The sequence below is a fragment of the Podarcis vaucheri genome, assembly GCF_965113315.1.
Source record: "Podarcis vaucheri genome assembly, chromosome: 6".
Taxonomy (NCBI): Eukaryota; Metazoa; Chordata; class Lepidosauria; order Squamata; family Lacertidae; genus Podarcis; species Podarcis vaucheri.
The window spans coordinates 101,925,275-101,945,977 of NC_138764.1; the positions used below are offsets into that span (position 1 = coordinate 101,925,275).

General features: G+C 42.9%; 1 protein-coding gene across 4 annotated transcripts in view; it reads left to right on the top strand.

The window, feature by feature from the left end:
• Positions 1-19,464, top strand: part of ZBTB46 (zinc finger and BTB domain containing 46) — a 55,141-nt gene extending 35,677 nt beyond the window's left edge. For 2 of the 4 annotated variants that reach the window (XR_014220585.1, XR_014220586.1), the window contains 2 exons: positions 9,078-9,253; positions 11,974-12,114. Coding sequence is in view for 2 of the 4 variants with exons in the window: in XM_082226013.1 (XP_082082139.1) it covers positions 9,078-9,253; positions 11,974-12,366 (569 nt within the window). In the remaining 2 variants the exon portion in view is untranslated. Of the gene's footprint in view, positions 1-9,077; positions 9,254-11,973 lie in introns of all 4 variants that reach the window. The other 2 variants (XM_082226013.1, XM_082226014.1) reach the window with 1 other exon arrangement.
• Positions 19,465-20,703: the final 1,239 nt, after the last annotated feature.

Genomic DNA, 20,703 nt, shown 5'->3' on the forward strand with positions numbered 1-20,703 from the left:
CTTGTAAATAAATGTCCATTATTATGGTGCTATTTACAGAGTGTTGCTCTATCATTATTTTGTCCTTGGTGACACTGATAATGACTCTTATAATCTAATTGGGATGCAGTGCAGCAGCATCTTTTCTTAACGCAAACCCAATTGAAATGAATTATTCTTTTGTACGAATCCAGTGCTTTCAAAAGTAACGATGGATAAAAGAAAGGTGCAATGGGTGGAGGAGTTCTTAATACCCCCCTTCAGCTGAGGAGTGAGCCCAATTTATTTTTTGACAGTTAGAAAGACAAGTACATACCTACTAGCAAATCAAACCCTGCTTCAACAGTGAACCTTTCTTCTTCTTCCATTCATTCCTGTTTTACCCGACGACCCCCATTTTTATTTTCTAAAGCACTGGATGCATCTGACCATCCATCAACTTAAACATTTTAAAAATAGCTTTTATTAGAGCACGAAACTGGTCAGGGGATAAAAGTGGTATTTCTTGGTGACATGAAGGACACCAGCCAGTCAATGCTGTTTACAGATCGCTTCTCTTGCAAATCTCTTGTATATTTTAATTGTGTTCATTAGACAAAAAGTATGCTGTAAATGCCTGTACTATAGCACCTTTACTAAACTATTAAATACTTCCAGATATGTTTATTGTCACTACTGTGAAATTCAGAAATAAGCTGTGGAATGAATGTAATTTCTAGTGGTGCTCTTGTTTTACAGAGCTAGACAAAGGTGCATATTTGAAATGGGGATTGTTTTAAATAAAATTTTAATTGAAAAATGTATTAACTGTTGCCTCTCCTTGACCAATCCATTGCCAAAGTTTGCTTGAGGAGGAAAGTTCTTTTTGCTGACAAAGAAATTATAAAACTTTAAGCACCTAGACCAATAAAATACCAGTAGTACATAGTAAAGAATTCTCTAGTCTAGTTTGCTGGTCCCATCTGCCTTTCAAAAATGTAAATTGCTATATTGTATTTTTCATTTGGTTGTGCATATCTTGTGTTTTATAGAAAAGATTAAACAAGGTTTGTAAATAAATTAATACAGCAAACAACTTTCTTCCCTGGGTTCTGCTGTGCTGCATTGTGGAGAACTCTGCTTTGGATTTTAACTAGTCAGTTAAGGCTGCAGTCGTATGCACACTTACCTGACAGTAAGTCTCATTGCATTTATAACTTCTGAAGAGACATGTATAGCATTGCACTACAACCATGTCTAATAATGCCCATGTGAAATACAACTGCATGCAAGCCGTTCCCAATGGCAAGATTAACTTCCCATGTCATATAATGTTTGTGTATTTCTATTTTCTGTGAGCCGTCTCACAGACATGCAAATACAATAAGTAAGTAAATAGGTAATAGTTGGTGCATCTGACTTGTGATACATTTTTACCACGTCTAGCTTAGCATGGATGGCCAGCATGGTTATCTCCAGCTGCTGTTGACCTTCAACTCCTATCAGCCTCAGCCCACAAGGCCAGTGGTTAAGGATGATGGGAGTTGTAATCCTGCAAAATATAAAGATCCACACGTTCCCTACACCTGCTCTGCAACATTAAACCAGCCATGGGAGAAAGCTTGTCTGACCAAGCTCATTTCTGTGGTATATGGAGGCTATGAGCAGCATTAAAAGCAAGCACTATCTTCATAGTTCCAACATGAATGATATAAAAAAAACAGTTCCAGCTGTTCCAGACTTTACAAATGTAGGGTGAACACACAGAGATTCTATTTCAATCAGAATTTTGGCCCAGTTTCAGCACAGAAACTGCCTTGGTTGCCCTCAGTCAGAAGCGAAATGGGAAATGTGTCCCTATTAATTCTCCTTGATCTTTCAACAGTTTTTGATACCACTGACTATGCTATCCTTCTGTCCCAGCTAGGGGTAGGTGACACTGCTTTGCCCTACTTGGATGATCGTTTCCAGAGGTTGATGCTTGGCAAGTGGTCTTTGGCCCCTAGAGCCTTCAGTGTGGAGTTCCTGAGGGTTCAGTGTTATCCCCTTTGGTGTGTAACATCTACAGGAAACTGCAGATGTTAAACTGTTGTCAGCAATATGCTGCTAACACACAGCTCTACTTCTCCTTTACATCTGCAGGTGAAGCAGTGGATGTGTTGGACCGTTGTCTTGCTTCAGTAATGAACTGGATGAGAGCCAACAAACTGAAGCTCAGTTCATATAAGACTAAGCACTGTTAGTAGGTGGTTCCCTAGACCAGATGGGTGGGAGCTTGCTTGCTCTTGATGGGGTAACACTCCCTCTGAAAGAGTGGGTATATAGCTTGGGGGTGCTCCTGGACCTTTTGCTGTTGCTTGAGGCTCAGGTGGCCTCGGCATGGAGTGCTTTCCATCAGCTCAGCTGGCAGCCCAGCCGCGCCCCTATCTGGACAGGGATAGCCTAACTTCTGTTGTCTATACACTGGTGATCTCTAGGTTAGATTACTGCAATGCGTTATGCATAGGGCTGCCTCTGAAGAAGGTTCAGAAACTTCAGCTGTTGCAGAATTCAGTGGCCAGGTTGCTCAGTGGAGCAAGACAGTTTGAGCATATTATACTGATCCTGGCCCAACTGCACTGGTTGCCAATTAGTTTCCAGGCCCAATTCAAAGTGCTGAATTTGACCTATAAAGCCTTAAACATCTCAGGACCTCAATTCCTCAAGGACTGCCTCTACCCATGTGAACTGACCCAGACCCTGAGATCACCATCTGAGGCCCTTTGTCGTGTGCCTCTTCCATGAGAAATCCGGAGGGTGGCAACACGAGAATGGGCCTTTTCTGCAGTGGAATGCCCTCCCCAGGGAAGTTCACCTAGCGCCTTCATTGTACATCTTTAGGCGCCAGGCAAAAATGTTCCTCTTCAACCAGGCCTTTTCCCTGATTAACATTATGTGTCCTTTTAAATGTGTTGTGGAAGCAAGGTGGTTATTGTTTTGTTCTTGTTTTTATTAAGTATTTTGTATTTTGTATTTTTATGCTGTGGACCACGCTGAGATCTTTGAATGAAGGATGGTATACAAATTTAATAAATAAAATAAATATATAAACAGTAGCTTTGAGAGTTGTTGAAGATGGTATGCTGTCAGTAGCCATTGGAATGATTCACTTGCACATGGTGCGTTCACTCACTCGCTCTCAGGTTTTTTGAAAAACTACAAAAACCTGAAAATCCTATGAATAGAGATTATAATTGGATGAGATATCCACAGTCTTAGCAGCCGTGGCTCTGTTATACTACCTTCTGCTCTCGGTTGTCTTAATGAAGCTTTGAGAAATTAACCAATTACATGGCTGTTACTTTCTTTGTAAAGTTGCTTGTTCTGTGTCTGTGGCTGAATAGTTTTTAAAATAGTGAAGTTGAAGTGCAGGCTGTAGTTAACGCTTGGTGACCTTTACTTGAATGGCTTATAGTTTGCTCATTTTGTCTAGACTTTTTAGTAACTGGTTTATTATGAACCTATCTAATACAAGCCATTTATTTTGTCCAGTCCACTGCTAGTGGAGGGGCAACTGGAAAGGGGCTATCACTATAACTTGATCCCGTTTGCTGATCACTACCTTATAAGAGTGAATTATTTCAGTGGTGTTTGGATATTAAGAAGACAGGTTGTATTGGGTGTAGTCAAAGCAAGATGAATCTCTTAAACATTAAATAAGAGCAGGCTAAGAATTAGAATGCACAATTAGATTAACTCTTAAACTTTGGTATAGAATTATAAATCCTTGAAGTATTTATTTTGACTGATAACGGGTGTTTAGGTGTGATAATATTGTACATCTATTTCAAATTGTGCTTGCAGTACTGCTTGATTAAAGAATACAATCTTAACTTTATTCTCCCTCTGTTGTGTGAATGGGCCAATGTTGCAGAAACTGATTTACTCAACTGGGCTGCAATATAGTGGTTCCCAAGTGTATATAAATTAAGAAAAACCAAGCATCTACCTCTAAAGGGAAGTGTATGATTATTCAGTATTATTTTATTCAATTTACTTGAGATTTAACAGCCAGTGTGCTAAAAGCATCAGTTCTGCCCTCTCTCTCTTTTAATCATGACTCTTTAGTTTCTACCTAGTTTAGTTTCACTTGAAGCTTCCATCTGAAGCTTGTGGTGACTCACTTAATTTGAGAATTAGCAAATGGTCGGTTTAGGGGGAAATTTGACATTAAATGTGCTGCTCCTGTGAACTCACATCTCTCAGGTCCATGTTTGATGCTAATTAATGAACTTCCTTGTAGCCTACAGAGTTGGCATGAACAGTAACCACATCACCTTTCTGACACATGACACCTCTGTTCAAACATTATTTGAATAGAATGAAACCATTGGGAGCATAAGATAAGAAAACATGAACATTAGTACAGTATTTGAAGTAGGTATATGTGCCAATCATGAAGGTATTCCAAATGAAGATTGTATGACATTCAGTGTGTATTGTGTGTAGCAGCCCTGAGACTCTCCCATGGTGACTGTTCTCTGTTCCCCTGTTGTAACTGTTCATCCCTTAGTCTCCATCCCTTTATCTTCATTCTCTCTTGCCTCCCTTCTTTTGCCAAGAAACTCCCACCTCTTGTAAGGTGGACTATTTGCAATTGTATGTGCAAATCTACATTCTTTGTACAAGTCTTTAATTGGGATTGCTTTTTATAAAAGGAGATATCATCAGAATGCATACAGTCTGCATATTGATCACAATATTGTTAGTTTCTTCTGTGTAAAATGCATTTTTCCTCCCATTATCTGTAGTGTAATCATCCTATGGGCTGTGTCCAGAAAGTGGTGTTGGCGGATGAGTGTTCAGACCCCTGGGCTCTCACTTGTGGGGGTGTCTCAGGGTTCTGTCCTCTCCCCCATGCTTTTTAATATCTATATGAAGCCGCATGGGAGAGATCATCAGGGGTTTTCGGCTGGGTGTTCATCAGTATGCAGATGACACCCAGCTCTACCTCTCCTGTAAATCAGAACCAGTGAAGGTGGTGAATGTCCTGTGTGGAGTGCCTGGAGGCGGTTGGAGGATGGATGGCGGCTAACAGTTTAGGGTTGAATCCTGACAAGACAGAAGTACTGTTTTGGGGGGACAGGGGGCGGGCGGGTGTGGAGGACTCCCTGGTCCTGAATGGGGTAACTGTGCCCCTGAAGGACCAGGTGCGCAGCCTGGGAGTCATTTTGGACTCACAGCTGTCCATGGAGACGCAGGTTAATTCTGTGTCCAGGGCGGCTGTCTACCAGCTCCATCAGGTACACAGGCTGAGACCCTACCTGCCCATCAGATGTCCAGGAAATAAGCAGCTATCCTATTTTTAAAAGACATCTGAAGGCAGCCCTGATTAGGGAAGTTTTCAATATTTAATGCTATATTGTTTTTAACACTTGATTGGGAGCCGCCCAGAGTGGCTGGGGAAACTCAGCCAGATGGGCGGGGTATAAATAATAAATAATTATAATTATTTTGTTTGCCACCTTGATTTTTCCTGCAGACTCCCAAACTTGACCATTAGGACCCAAATCTTTGGTACTAGCAAAATTGGTTTCGTAAAATTTATCATTTTTATTTTTTAAAAAAACTTACACTCTGCTCTTTGTCCTGTGACTCCAGGTTAAAACAATAATTTCATAAAGTAATAAATGTTAAGAACAAAATCATAAGTAACACAAATAATAGAATAAAATCAGTCTTTCACTTTCCTGAATTTAAGTGTCCCACTACCTTAAAAAGCCTGATGAAAAGACAAGCCTTCAGCTGGTGCCTAAAGCTGGATAGTATTGGTTCCAACTAAACCTCTAGAGGGGAGTATGTACCCCTGCAGGGGTGCTATTATGGAGAAGGCCATCTGGGTTTAATCAAGGTTTACCATCATGATTTAATATGTGATATTTTAAGATAAAGCTGTACAGAAAAGAGTGAATATTTAGATAAAAAGAATATTCTGAAATCTTAAAGACTAATAAATTTATTATGGCATTACGCCATAATAAATTTTTTAGTCTTTAAGGACTTTGTTGTTTTTGCTGTTGCAGACTTACATGGCTATCCCTCTGGAAGTTGTTAATTTAAATAGATGATTACCTTTCAATAAATAAGATCCAAGCTGCTGTTTTCACCTGTTTAGTTAGTGCATATTTCACTTCCAACCTTATCTGGAGGGGGAAGCATTTACCCAGCTGCTCTGTAGAGTCTGTTGGCAAATTAGACCCCGGGGCTCTCGTTACTGCAGTTTCCCTAGAGTCTATCTGAGTGCTCATCTCCTCTAAAAGCAGGACAACAAGCACTACTGATAGTCCAAAAAATTATGTGAATTTTTCATCCAAAATATTCAAAAAAATCACAAAGGGGAGTACTACAATCCCAATATTTAATTGGGATTGTGAGCTATATCGTATATAGAAAAATAATTTAACACAAGATGCTGTTTGCTGTTGCTGGTACACTCTCTCCGTTTGTGGCAGTGAAGATGATTTATAGGTGGCTGCTATTAGATAAGTGTGCAACTCTTTTCTTGTTTTTTGGTCAACGCGCGATTCTGCATTTGAAAGGTTAATAGCGATGTTACCCCACAAGCGCCATTTCACTTTGGGGCTTGTCCAGGATTATAAAATGAGGTCCCGCATGCAGTCGTCGGTGTGTTGCATTTACGGTTCACTGGCTCACAGCAAGTTATTTTTGGCCTGATTCCAAGCATCAGGTCATTGTTGCTAAGGCGAGCTCTGCCTGAACACCAGACACCTGCACATAGGACAAGTAACAGAGGATGTGCTTTAGCAAACATTTACTTCTTTTTCTTGGTGTTTCATCAGACCTTGGTGATACAGTATTGACAATTTTCAGCTACAGCAAAGTACCGTATTTTTCGCCCTACAGGACGCACTTTTCCCCCTCCAAAAATGAAGGGGAAATGTGTGTGCGTCCTATGGGGCGAATGCAGGCTTTCGCTGAAGCCTGGAGAGCGAGAGGGGTCGGTGCGCACTGACCCCTCTCGCTCTCCAGGCTTCAGGAAGCTATCCGCAAGCTATGCGGAAGCTGCGCGAAGCCCGAAGCTTGGGGCGTGCTGAGCTCAGCGCCCCCCAAGGCTTCGGGCTTAGTGCAGCTCTCTGCAAGCCGTGGGAGGGCCGCGCGAAGTCGTGCAGCTCTCCCACGGCTAGCGGAGAGCTTGCCTGCACCCAGAAGCTTGGGGCGCACTGAGCTCAGCACGCCCCAAGCTTCGGGCTTCCGCAGCCTGCTGCCTGGAGCGCAGGGCGCACTGAAGCCGTGGCTGAGGGGGGGGGGTAATTTTTTCCCCCTTTATCCCCCCCCAAAAAAACTAGGAGCGTCCTATAGGGCGAAAAATACGGTATTTTACAGTCCCACCAGAAAAACCTTTCTGATGAAGCTACTTCTTGTTTCTGCACTGACACGGTGATAGCTGTATGGGTCTTTCTAACCAGTACAAAGGTGTTGCAGCTTAAATCAATACATTTGCTTGTACAGAATTTCAGACCTTGAGACTATCCTGTCCTAATAGGAAGCATCTGCTGTTGAGATTTTTTTGCTAATTCCCCTGCTGTTGAGAAATTTTTGCTAATTCCCACTATCGGGTGTTAGTACACACCACAGCAAAATATTATTGGGTATATGCTTACTTCATTCTTGGAACTGGCTAGGCCTTCTGGGCTTCACTATAGCCTAGCATGCACTGAGAGTGCAACCCTAGGCTAGAACACCCAGTATTTTTCCATGGTTGTATGTTACAGGGGATTATTAGTTGTGTAGGTAAAGATTGATTCAGGTGGTGTCCCCCCCCCCGGGAAATTCATCTGCTTCCACTGGCATTTATTCATATTTTTAAAAACAGTATATCCTCTCTTTGAATTAGTGTAAATCATTTCAAGCCAACAGTCTTCTCCCTGGTAAATCTTGGAAGCTTATTGGGGTTCCCAATATATTGTGTTATGAAACTGTGCAGATTGATTGAGATGAATCTCTGTGGCGCAGTGGGTCAGTGCATCTGGCTATTAACCAGAAGGTTGGTGGTTGGAGCCCATCCAGAGACGCATTTTGCGACCGAGAATTTCATTAGTGCAAGCAGTTTCTGACCTCTGGGCACTGTACTGGGCCTAAGATTTCAGATTAAAACTGCAGAGTAGAAATAAAGGAGGTCCTTTTTCTGCCTCCCTACTTCCAGCTACTTAGGGGAATGGGCTGGGGAAGGACTATACCATGTGAAAAATGAACATAATATTTTAGCTGCAGTTCATTGATTTTCAGCTTTGTACTTTTGTTATAAAAAAGCACACCTAGACATTCCATTGTTGTGCCCATAACCTAGGTTTAAGGTGCCATTTAGCTCCTAGCTTTCATATCTCAGTTTCTAACGCTGCCCAAGGATGGTTGTGGGCAGGATTCCTGTATTGCAGGGGGTTGGACTAGATCACCCTTGGGATCCCTTCCAACTCTACCTTTCTATGATTCTGTGAGTACCATATTTGTGAGAGCCTTCCTGTACCCATGAAATACACCCCCATTAAACAGAAGAGCACAGCTTGTCTTTATAAGAGTTGGCCAACTTTCCATGAGGATAGACAATGAACCTTAACTTAGTCTATTTATAAAGGGTTACGTCTCTATAAGAACACTTCAGTGGTATACAACAACAAAAGGAACAACAATTAAGATGACCAGTGCATACTTCCTGCTCTGTCACATCATTCTGTTCCATGTGAAGCAGTTTTTCTGTGATTCATCATTGTGATAGTTGTATCTGTGTTTATAATTGTATATTTTATTGTTGTAACCAACCATGGGACATTATGGTGAAGGGTGGGTAAGAAATCTTGTAAATCAATAAATAAATGGAATTCTAGATAAATATGGGAATGGGCCTGTAAGTGTGGGTATGGCGTGTAAGTCTATAAGGTTACAGCAAGAATACTAAAAACCCTGCTACAAAAGAAGTTTCTGAAGCTTTGCCCTTTGTGCCCTTGATTCCCATTAGAAGAGTTTTTCTATTGGTCTGTTGGATAAGCTGTTAGTTGTGTGTCTGCTGAAGAACAGGACTGTGCTAGAGTTGTAACCTGCACTGTGTTGTGTTTCTCTTCCAGTAAACGAATTCACAGTGATCAGAAAGAAGTTCAAATGCCCCTACTGCAGTTTCTCAGCCATGCATCAGTGTATCCTGAAGAGGCATATGCGATCCCACACTGGAGAACGACCCTACCCTTGTGAAATTTGTGGGAAGAAATTCACCCGCCGGGAGCACATGAAACGGCATACCTTGGTAAGTTTGGAGCCTTTGGAGTTGCTCCGAAGGGCAAGGGGCAGCTGGAAAACGCAGAAGTGGTTTGCGATTGAGAACATGAAACGTGGCGTTTTATGTGCACATGTCCCTTTCTCTGTCTGTGAAAGGAGGAGAAAGTGAAAGTGAACTTTCAAGGCTTTGTTCCTCCCATTTTGTGGACATTGCATGGAAAGAAGGAATCAGCTGCTTGGGGAGCCCATATGGTTCTAAGGAAGAAGACATGTTTTAATTCAGGGAGATGGGATGGGTCAGTTGACACTGGGTCTCTTACAACAATTCTGTGTTTGGACACTGTCCATATGAAAGAGTTTGATACCAGTCATAGAAATGTAAGCCAAATCTTTCTCGTTACATTGCTGCTATGCTTGTTAACCCTTGAGCCAAATGCATGATGGATTTTCTCACTATGAGGTGTCTTGAAGGCAGGTGTATGTATATGCTGTCCTGCTGTTTCTTATGGACTGTTGGGCCCAAGAAATTGTCATGACAGATGACAGTGATGTTTGTTAAAAGTCTGTAAGGATGTAAAGAAACGTCATTGTCAAGCTACATTTCGATCAGCTGGCAATCAAAATGCTTTTTAAGAGGCTGCATGCTCCAAAGCATCCACATATCCTAAAAAACAAGAAGGCGACTTCATATATCTCTGTGTGGACCTTATTTTTGCTCTTAATGTATTTCAATGATGTGTGCTCCTGCCCTCCCACAGCTGAACCGCACATCTCCTGTGTTAGGACTTGCAGTTAACACACTCACACACCCACTTACATTATTTGGGTGCAATATATTGTACTGTTATCCTCAGCTGTACTAATGCCACCTTAAGATTCAGCAGATTTTCCCACCTTCTAGAAAGGCATTGGCTAATATGGGCTCCGGTCAAGTTGGTGGTCCCATAATTTGCTGTCTGAAGTCCAAGTGAAATTTGGGTTCTCTTATTATCAGAAATACAGACCGAACTGTCTCTTTGATAGAGCTGGTCTTTAAACATTTTTTTTTTTATATACCTTTTGGTAGGAGGATTGAAGGATAGAAGCCATATACTTGAGTAACTAAGCTTTTGGTTGTGAAGGGAAAATACCCACTTCCTTCTGTGCAGTGTCCAAAATATACATCAGGCCGTACTTTCTGCAGACAACCTGTCTTTCTCCCAGCTGCCTCCTGATAGGACTTTATTTTCCCCCTTGAGGAGAAAGTTTGTTTTATAGTCAGCTGGTACACCTCTGGCTAGGGACGCGGGTGGCGCTGTGGGCTAAAGCCTCAGCGCCTAGGGCTTGCCGATCGAAAGGTCGGCGGTTCGAATCCCCGCGGCGGGGTGCGCTCCCGCTGCTCGGTCCCAGCGCCTGCCAACCTAGCAGTTCGAAAGCACCCCCGGGGGCAAGTAGATAAATAGGTACCGCTTACCAGCGGGAAGGTAAACGGCGTTCCGTGTGCGGCTCTGGCTCGCCAGAGCAGCGTTGTCACGCTGGCCACGTGACCCGGAAGTGTCTCCGGACAGCGCTGGCCCCCGGCCAATAAATGTGAGATGGGCGCACAAACCCCAGAGTCTGGCAAGACTGGCCCGTTTGGGCAGGGGTACCTTTACCTTTACCTTTACACCTCTGGCTGCCTAAGGCAGGTGCGAATGCTGCATCTTAGTTTGCCAAATGGCGGCATTTATAGACAAGATGGGCAGCTAGCCTGCACTGCTGAAGCAGCAATATTGAAGGGGCTCCTGTTATCTGTTGCCATAGTACCCAAAACCCCACTGCCTTCTCCTTCCTTCCGTGAATGCTTGTCCATTCGGATGAGTGCCCAGCCATCTGGTCGTGGGACTGGTTGCTCCCTGAGATGCCCCTTGATTTGCATCCTTTGGGCTGGAGTTAGTCATATGCCACTCAGTAGCCCCAGAGCTTCATCCAGCTATTCTTCCTTCCTTCCTTCCTTCCTTCCTTCCTTCCTTCCTTCCTTCCTTCCTTCCTTCCTTCCTTCCTTTCTCTCCACGGCTTGTTCTTCTTTAAATTGTAGTTTGTTGATACATGGTACCAGGGATGGGGAGGAACCCTGCACAAGGAACAAATGTGGACTTCTTGCACTGTTTTATTTGTGTAGTTTCAAATGTTATTTTATTTAATTTGTAGGTTGCCTTGCCTTACGAGGCTCAGGGCAAATAATAACCATTGAATTTGAAAACAAAATACAATTAAATTAAAATAATCTCCCCTAGTTTAACCCTAGACACTAAATCAGAACAAACTTTGATAGGGTACTTCTTCAAGATTATAAAAACCAAACCTCCACTTTTTAGTCACTTTTGGCAGTATGTGAGTGATGACTATAAATGGGCACACAGACGGGAGATTGTCCATTTTGAATTTTTGTTATGAACCTTCTAGTGTTAAAATGAGCATTGCCTGGCCATCCTAATCTGTGCAAGGGTAACTAAAATATAGCTTCTGAAACTCATAGCCTTGTTTAGAGGCAACACAGTGGCATGTTCTGCTTTTATGCTTTCAAGGTTTCCTGCATCTATTCCTGATTGCTGGCAGATGAAATCATGTTAGAACAAAATGAAGAAATTCGAGACAGCTGCTTTAAAAAGAAAAAAAAAACTTCATTATTTGTTGCAATGTGATCTAGCTGCTATTGCACCATAAAGTCTCTTACTTGCAGACCCCCCTGCCTTAACTTTGTCTTTCCTCCCTGCTCCCCTTATCAAGGTCCACAGCAAAGACAAAAAATACGTCTGCAAAGTGTGCAACAGAGTGTTTATGTCTGCAGCCAGCGTGGGGATTAAGCACGGTTCCCGCCGCCATGGCATTTGCACAGATTGTTCTGGCCAAGGCATGGCCAGCCACTTGGATGCCAGCAGAGGAGATGGCTCCCCTGACGAATTGTACGGCACAGAAGAAGGCCCATATATGGAAGATCCTGACGACCTCAAAGCAGAAGGAGATGAAGACATGGGGGGTGACGATGACATAAAATGGAAAGATGACATAGAAATTTCACAAGACGACGTGATTTTGGAAGATGACAAAGATGACATTGACTCTCCACAGGAGAACGAAAACTCTGAGGATACCGACAAGGATTTCACTTGGATTTCTTAGGGATTTTTGTTCTGCTCAATCTGTTTGGGATGGGGCAGGGAAGAGGAAGGTTGTGTTGGGAAAGCTCAAGTAGCCTTGCTAATGTCCTTGTGTACAAAACTGTCTTGTGTGTGGAGCATTTTTTTTTTCCTCAGGCAAACAAGCTCTTTATTTGTTCCCTCCAGATACTGTATCAGCAAACATTTCCCCTGAAACGTTTCCACTTTCTTGCCTGTTGCCCTTCACATGGTCCTGAAATGCTTAGAATCATGTCCTTGTCTTTCAGTGAGAGCCAACCAGATTGTATGCAGGCCCCATGGAGCTTCCATTCTCAAATTTTCCTCTACTGTCAGCTTGAAATATGGAGGACTCTTATTTCTCAAACAATAATTACCAAAACATTTTGAAACAGCTCTGCTTCCAGCAGCCAGGGATTTGTGACAAGCTTACCCATGGTAAAGTCCGGGACGCGGGTGGTTCTGTGGTCTAAACCCCTGAGCCTCTTGGGCTTGCCGATTGAAACAGGCATCCCCAACCTGCAGCCCTCCAGATGTTTTGGCCTACAACTCTCATGATCCCTAGCTAACAGGACCAGTGGTCAGGCATGATGGGAACTGTAGTCCAAAACATCTGGAGAGCCGAAGGATGGGGATGTCTGGATTGGAAGGTCTGTGTTTCGAATTCCCGCTGCTCTGTCCCAGCTCCTGCCAACCTAGCAGTTGGAAAGCATGCTGGTACAAGTAGATAAATAGGTACCGCTCTGGCGGGAAGGTAAACGGCATTTCTGTGCTCTCTGGTTTCCGTCACGGTGTTCCATTGCGCCAGAAGCGGTTTAGTCATGCTGGCCACATGACCCAGAAAGCTGTCTGCGGACAAACGCCGGCTCCCTTGGCCTGAAAGTGAGATGAGTGCTGCAACTCCATAGTCGCCTTTGACTGGACTTAACCATCCAGGGGTCCTTTACCTTTTTTTACCTTCCCCGTGGTAAGCAGAGCAGTGTGAGCATTTCAGGACTTTCCCCTTTAATAATGCAACTCTTTCAGTAAGCCAGAGAGATCAATAGCCTTTCAGGTCTATAGTCTTCACTAGAACTGGGACACTTGCCCTCAGGTCAATTGAGCAAAGGATTCAGTTGCCCATTGGCATTTGTAATATAAAGATACCCTTCTCTGAGGTTTCATTTGTGCAGGAATATTTGCTGCAAAAGTGTCCCCTAGTGGCCAAGTCTTGTAAATGCACTTTTCTTCTGGTGTGGCTGTCTTCCTCTCTTGTTCAGTGACATATGGCAATATTCAGTGCACCACCTCCTTTGCCAAGTTCTGCCGAGCTCTGTTAGGACATAACCATGTGGGGTATTTTTTTGTCAGGTTTGGACGCATTAATTTTCCGTGGCAAGTGTACCAATCCCAGCTATCCCACACGTTGGTGTCATAGTTCCCTCAGAAGAATCAGGGATTGCTCTGCCAGGTGGAAAGGTCACCAGTGGCAGAACTGTGGGTGCCAGTAAGGACAGCAGAGTGGGAAAAAGGAGGTGTGGCACAATGCACCCAGAAGTTACCCTGTGTCCTCCTCATTTGAAATTGAGAGAAACTGCACAAGAAATATGAAAGGTGAGCATTGAAAAGGGCAGATTTCAGATTTCTTTGGCAGCCCCAAGAGAATGGCACAAACTCCCCAAATGACCTGAGTTCTTCCTTCTTTGGCTACTGCTTCTGTGCTTCAAGTGCCAGACTGTCATGGGTGCATCTATGTCCCTGAATCTGGAAAAGCGGACTATGTATTTAAGCATCCAAGCAGATCTTCCGCATCTTGTCTACCAGTTGTGGCCGCAGGCTTGTACCCTGCAGCACCCACAGAGAAGTGTCTAGGCTCATGATCCTAAGAACTGGCGAGTTGTATGTTTCATGGTTGGCTACTGCTGCTTTTCTGGTGCAGCCTTTAAATAGTAAACTGGCCTGTACATTTTATCTTTGGAACAGATTTTTATGCAGAATAATGTGATTGTGCTTGAAACCTGCCACAGGAAGCAGCCTTCAGAGCAAGGAAATTGAATATTAAAGGAGCTATTATTGTTATTTTTTTGTGCAGCAAGGACAACAGGCTTCTGAGATTGTGTAAAGAACAATGGAAGTGTCTTCTCTGCACTGGAGTTCACTGGAGGGGCAAAATCTTACTAATGCCTAGCATTTACTTCCAATTGCAGCTACTTCTCCATATAAGACAATGAAGAGCATGGAACCAACTAGATCAGAATGAAAAAGCACCTGGTTTTCATCAGTTAACTCCCAAATGAAACCTTGAATAGCAGGCCATTGCTGTGAAAGACAGGGAGATTCCACTTCCTGTTTTTTATTTTTCCTTTTTCTTATAAAGAGAGTGTATAAGCATATTATTTAATGTACATATATTAAAAAACATACACATTGCAATTGATTTCAGAACTGTTCCACAGATGATCACTAGTGTTCCTTGTCATGGGCACTATCACACTAGGTGCTAAGGAAGGTCACACGCCTAATGGCAGCAGTTGTCAATCACGCTGCTTAATGCTCGTTTTGACCTTCAAACATACACTGCTTGAAGTACTACAGAAATCTGCAAACATATTCATAGAAAACTTTTTAAAAAAAGATTAACAAAAAAAATAGCTGGACAGCAATTGCTAAGCCTGTACAGTATGGCTTCAAATTCTTCAGGGCTATCATCTGTACACAGCCTGAGGACAGAGCTTGCAAAAAATAATAATCCCAAAACAAAACCCTGCCACCATGCAAACAAAAAACAGCCACCACCATGCATGTTTCTCCTCTGGAGGAACATCAAAGCCAGCTTTTCTGAATCCAAATAAGACAAACCTCAGTAGTAACAACCTTTCGATGTTAAAATGCCTTTCACTGAAGATACTTACCCTTCACTGAAGTGTTTAATGCAAGAATTTCCATCTGGTCTTGCACTAATGTACAGCTTCTTTTAAAGAGCTTTGCTGGTGTAAACCATACCATTTCATTGACACTTGTTTCAGTGCTTTATTAATGGGTCATATCACTGTGTTAATGTTTCAGCTTCCTTTACTTGGATAAATCTCAGGCTAATAAAGAGAACTGAGAGGGGAATTCACTCATTTTATTTTTCTATACACTTCTTTTCTTCCTCTCCATCTGTTGTCACTCACCACCATTTCGCAACACCACGTTCACTGGTGTGTTTTAGGCTGTCTTGCTGAAGTTACTCCGTGTTCTTAGTGCTTAACTAGCTCAAAGAAAAGTTTTATTATGTCAATGTGGAATGCTCTGCTGCTAGACAAGGGTACAGAATTGTTTTTATTTAGCCAGGGAAACATGGCCAATAACCAAATACCTTAATATTCTCAAAGGAGGTTGCAGGGCGGGGGCTAGAATCCAAGACTCTTCTTGCATTTGAGCTTGTTGTAAACCCTCATTCTATTTCAACTGGAAGACAAATGTTTTAATACTGGACTTTCATAAACACCTTTCTAAATGCTGCAGAAAACAAGCTATGCACAATGGAGACCTTGGCTGTCCAAATGACAGAAGCCCAATGGATTAATGGCAGTTCTAGAAAATGCTGGAGATTTGAGTTTCTCTTGACTCCCTTTTCATTGCCATCATCTTGTATGGAACCAAGGACATCAGGAATTGAGGAGTCCTAGTGTTTGGCATGAATAAAGCTTTTTTGTTTGGGGGGCACACTCCTGAATTGAAGACATTCCATTTTCCTCCCACCTTGACTTGACAGTTGGATTTCACACACAAACCAACCCTTGCTGGCCATATCTGCAAAGTGGTTCTCTGTGTACTCAGTTTGGCTTGTTAGTACTTAAACCAAAAGTGCAGGAATCCTTCCATGAAAGTGAGGTGGTGGGAAGTAATTTTCACTTTCTCTTGAACCTTCCTGGCCCCTCCTTCTCTCCACTCTACCTTGGGAACTTTGGTTATTATGTAGACTGCCAATTCCATGTTGCTGTCTTCATTGGTTCATATGTGGTGTGGTGATAGAATACATGCATCTTCTTCTTCTTCTTTGGCGATCACTCGTAGCTGAGTAAGATTGTCTTCCATAAACACGGTTTTAACAATGAGTCCATAAGTGACTGTGGAGGCCAATTCTGGATACACACGTCCTTCCACAGTGATGGTGCTAGGGAGTTATGAAAGTACCACTCATCCCTGAATTGACTTTCCGTGTTGCCTTTCCCTCATCTTGGTTAAACTTGATTTTGTATTCATCCCCCCCCCCCCCGTGCTTGCTTGATTTAAAATGGTTTTCTTCCTCTCTCTAAATAGGAGCCACTGGTTTTTTATACATTTTATTAGTGTCATTTCTGTGCTATTTTGACTAAGTGGAAGCAACGAGACGCATGAAATGTGAATGTTTCAGCTTTCTCAGTGACAACATTGCAGATGTACACAGTATGTGTGTGTTGAGATCTCAGAAAAACTGCAAAGATCTTGGGAACTTCTTTTAAACACGATTTTAAAGAAGCTTGAGCTGTTTTGGGTTCTCGTACGAGTTTGGTTCTCTTCACTGGGTTTTGCTCGGGATCTGTTCCTGATGGTCTGTGCCCTCTTCTGTCGCTTTGCTAGTCAAGTAGTTTTATCTGGAAGTGGACATTGTCTCCAACCCTGCAGGTAGGCACTTAGTTTTGATTACTCAAATGGGTGTCTGCTGTGTGCTTGTCTTTAAACAAAGCCTACATGGCTTGTGATTCACCAAACCACGTCTCTGCACTCACCTGTAGGCTGCTAGAACAAGATCAAGGTCATGCTGGGCTGCTTTCATGCTGGGTAGGTGTGATTAAACATCAAGAAGACCTTTCTGAGGGAAAGAGCTGTTTGAGAGCATAACAGACTCCTGCAGAAAGTGGTGGACTCTCCTTCCCTGGAGGCAATCCGTCGGGGATGCTTTCGTTGAGATCCCTGCATTTCAGGGGGTTGGACTAGATGACCCTCAGAATCCCTTCCAATTCTATGATTCTATGCATTAGATCAGTGCTTTGTTCTGCCAAGAAAATACAGCAAGCCCATTCGGGGTCTAGCAACCACTGTAAACTGAAGAAGATGCTGGCAAGCCTGCAAAGTATCAGCCGATTGGAGATGATTGATAGGTTTGGTGGTGTCTCTTAGACTGTCTATAGCAGGCATGGCCAAACTCCGACCCTCCAGATGTTTTGGGACTACAATTCCCATCATCCCTGACCACTGGTCCTGTTAGCTAGGGATGATGGGAATTGTAGTTCCAAACATCTGGAGGGCCGGAGTTTGCCTATGCCTGCTATAGAGGATGTGGCTCAGATGAAGTGATGATCTGGTTACTTTTCTATGGTCTTTCCCCCACGTTAGACTTTGGTAGGTTTGTGACTTGGAAGCTGTAAAGCAGCTATAAAGATCTTGCACCCTAGTACTAGAAATCAATTTCATTGATTTTAAGATTTCATATGCATTTAAAATTCTGTGGGAAGCACATTGCAATTAACAATCTGAGCAGTGTTGCAATATTATTGTTTTAACCATATTGAGCTCCTAATCATTTCATCATCTTGTTATTATTATTATTTTGATTGTACCTTTTTTAATTGTTTCATGCTGCTGTGATCATGATGTTGAGCTGGTCGGTGTGTTGGTCCACTGAGTCCAGCATTGTTCCTCTAACTGGCAGCAGCCCTCCAAGACCACAGCCAGCAGTCTTCCCTTTGGCTCTGTTTAACTAGCATTACCAGGAATTGAACTCAGGACTTTTGCAAGCAAAGTATATGCATCCACCAGGAGCAGGGAGTAGCATTCTTCTCCCCATCCCTGACGAACCATAATCCTGAGATTCCAAGTTTCATTTTTTAAGAAGAGCAAGTTTCTAGCATTTATAGAACCTGAGCTATGAAACAAAACATGCATTCAGTGCTCTGCTCATTTTAAAATTGGCGTTTTGTGTTACCAAAAAAGAAGAAATGGAATTGTTCTGTGCACATGTGTATTTTAATCAGGGATTAACTTCCTTGTAGAATGCTGCCCTGTATTTCAAAGGGGCTTGTGCAGGAGAACATCCCCCTACAGCAGGGGGAACAAAAAGGTTGATTGGGCTCTTCTCATCTCAGGCCATCGATCATACGACTCAATGGGCAGTGTAATTTCTTGCAGGCTGGGTAACATGAATTTTTATTTATTTTTGGGTTTATACCCGGAAGCTCTCCTGCCTACATGTGTCTGAATTAAATGGGAGTTATTCAGGAGTGAGACTCCCATCCTTCTTAATGAGGTAAGCACAGGAGAGATGCCCCTGACTTGTGCCCAAAATTGGTATGTTTTGATTCCCTCTGAATTTGGCATATCTGGCCAAAAAGCTTGGCTACCTTCAGATAAGGCTCTTCACAATCATGCTTATGCTTCCAATGTTACACATCTCCCTCCCCCCCCCCTTTAAGTAAAAAGAGAAAAGCTCTAATAAAGTTGTTCAGTAACTGGAAACTTTGCAATATGATTGAAGATAATCTACTTTTAGTTCATTCTGTGACATGTGCAACTCTTAAGCCATACTGAACTGGGTTTTTATTTTATTTGTTAAGGTTCTCTGTCGTATGGTTTGAATTTCTGCCTTTTTATTTTTAAAGAATTCCTTCATAGGAAGGGATGCCATGTGTGTGTGTATGTGTGGGGGTGTGCTTTCATATATATAAATATAAATATATTTATTTTTCAGCGTGCTTAAACCTGTCTACTAAAATGTAACTAAAGCAAACAAAAAAGGGCAGTGTTTGAACATTGTTGATTATTTTTTTTGCTGGGAATATTCTATATTATACTGACTTTATATATTATTATAAACCTGTGTTTGTATTGCCGATGTTTAATATTTTGAGGGTGGGATATGGGGAGATTTTAGAACCCAGAAGTCAGTTGGGAAACGAGTGTGTGTTTGTACTGATTTTCTGTCATTGTAGTTCAGGTAACTATGACCTTATTTTCTAGATGATCTCACACTTTCCTGTCTGTCTAGGCGAGTGCCAGAGGTCTGCCAAGCCGATTACATTTACTTTGTCATGAGATTAACTTAGACATACTTGCAAAAATCAGTCTGTTTCAATAAATTGGGATATTGCTGCTAAAAGTATCGGTTTCTATTTTTAAGTTTCAACACGCTTCTTACAATTTCCTGTTCTTGACCTGAGCTATTTGCAGATAGGGCAGGTGGGGTGTATGGAGACCTACTCCTGTGGCAGAAAAAAAAATGTGGTGTGTGTGATCAGAATGAATACTTGATTCCCCTGCAAGCCCCCAAACTGACAGATGGAGGTGTGCACATACCCTATTTTTCGCTCCATAAGGTGCACGGGACCATAAGGCGCACCTAGTTTTTAGAGGGGGAAATTAGCCTGTCCGCTTCTTCCAGAGCTTCTCAGGGCTGCCGGGGGAAGCCCGGGTTCCCCCAGCCCCAAAGAGCAAAGAAGCCAAGACAGCGAGCGGGATCCATCCCACTCACTGTCTTGGCTTCCTCTTTAGCCATGCGCAACCTCTCCAGCCGGGAGAGTCTGCGCGTGGCTATAGCAATTCCCCCACCTCCCGCAAAAGCCCACAGGAGCCGTGCACCCTTTAAGGAGCGCATGGCTCCTGTGGGCTTTCCTACGAGGAGGAAGAAGGGACTGACTGGCCGCGTCAGTCCCTTCTCCCTCCTGGGGAAAAGCCCGCAAGAGCCGCGCAGAGCTTGTGTGCTGCTCTTGGGGGCTTTTCCTGCCTGCCTTCCCCCTGCATTCGCTGCATAAGACGCACACACATTTCCCCTTACTTTTTAGGAGGGAAAAAGTCTTATGGAGCGAAAAATACGGTACATTCCCCCACCTACTTTCAACAGGAAGAAGCTTGCAGCCATGATCCCTTGACCACCTGGTTCTTGAGCTCATGGTGACCAACCAAAAAAGGGGGATCTTGGTGTCATAATGGGTATCTCAGTGAACATGTTGCAGCAGCTGTGAAAAATGTGAATTCCATCTTACAAGTCATTTGGAAAAGGGGTGAAAATACAACCTGCAATATCAACATAGTCAAATGCCATGTAGATTTGTGGAAAATGGGAAAACTGCTGTGCGGTTTAGCAGTCTCCGACACATTTGATACGCACACCAAAATATGTATCTGGAGCTAGATCATGTTCAAAAGGATCCAAAGGGATTTAATAAATACAGAGACCCAATACCTTGAAGTCTCTTTAAGTGTTAGAACCCCCCTTTTCTACCCTGGCTGTTGGGGAGAATTTGGTTTGAAAACTCACATGCAGCACTGAAAACATGGGTGTAACAGCGCTATTCCCTGCCCAGTGCTGAATGTCCACAACCCCGTCTTGGCATGTTTC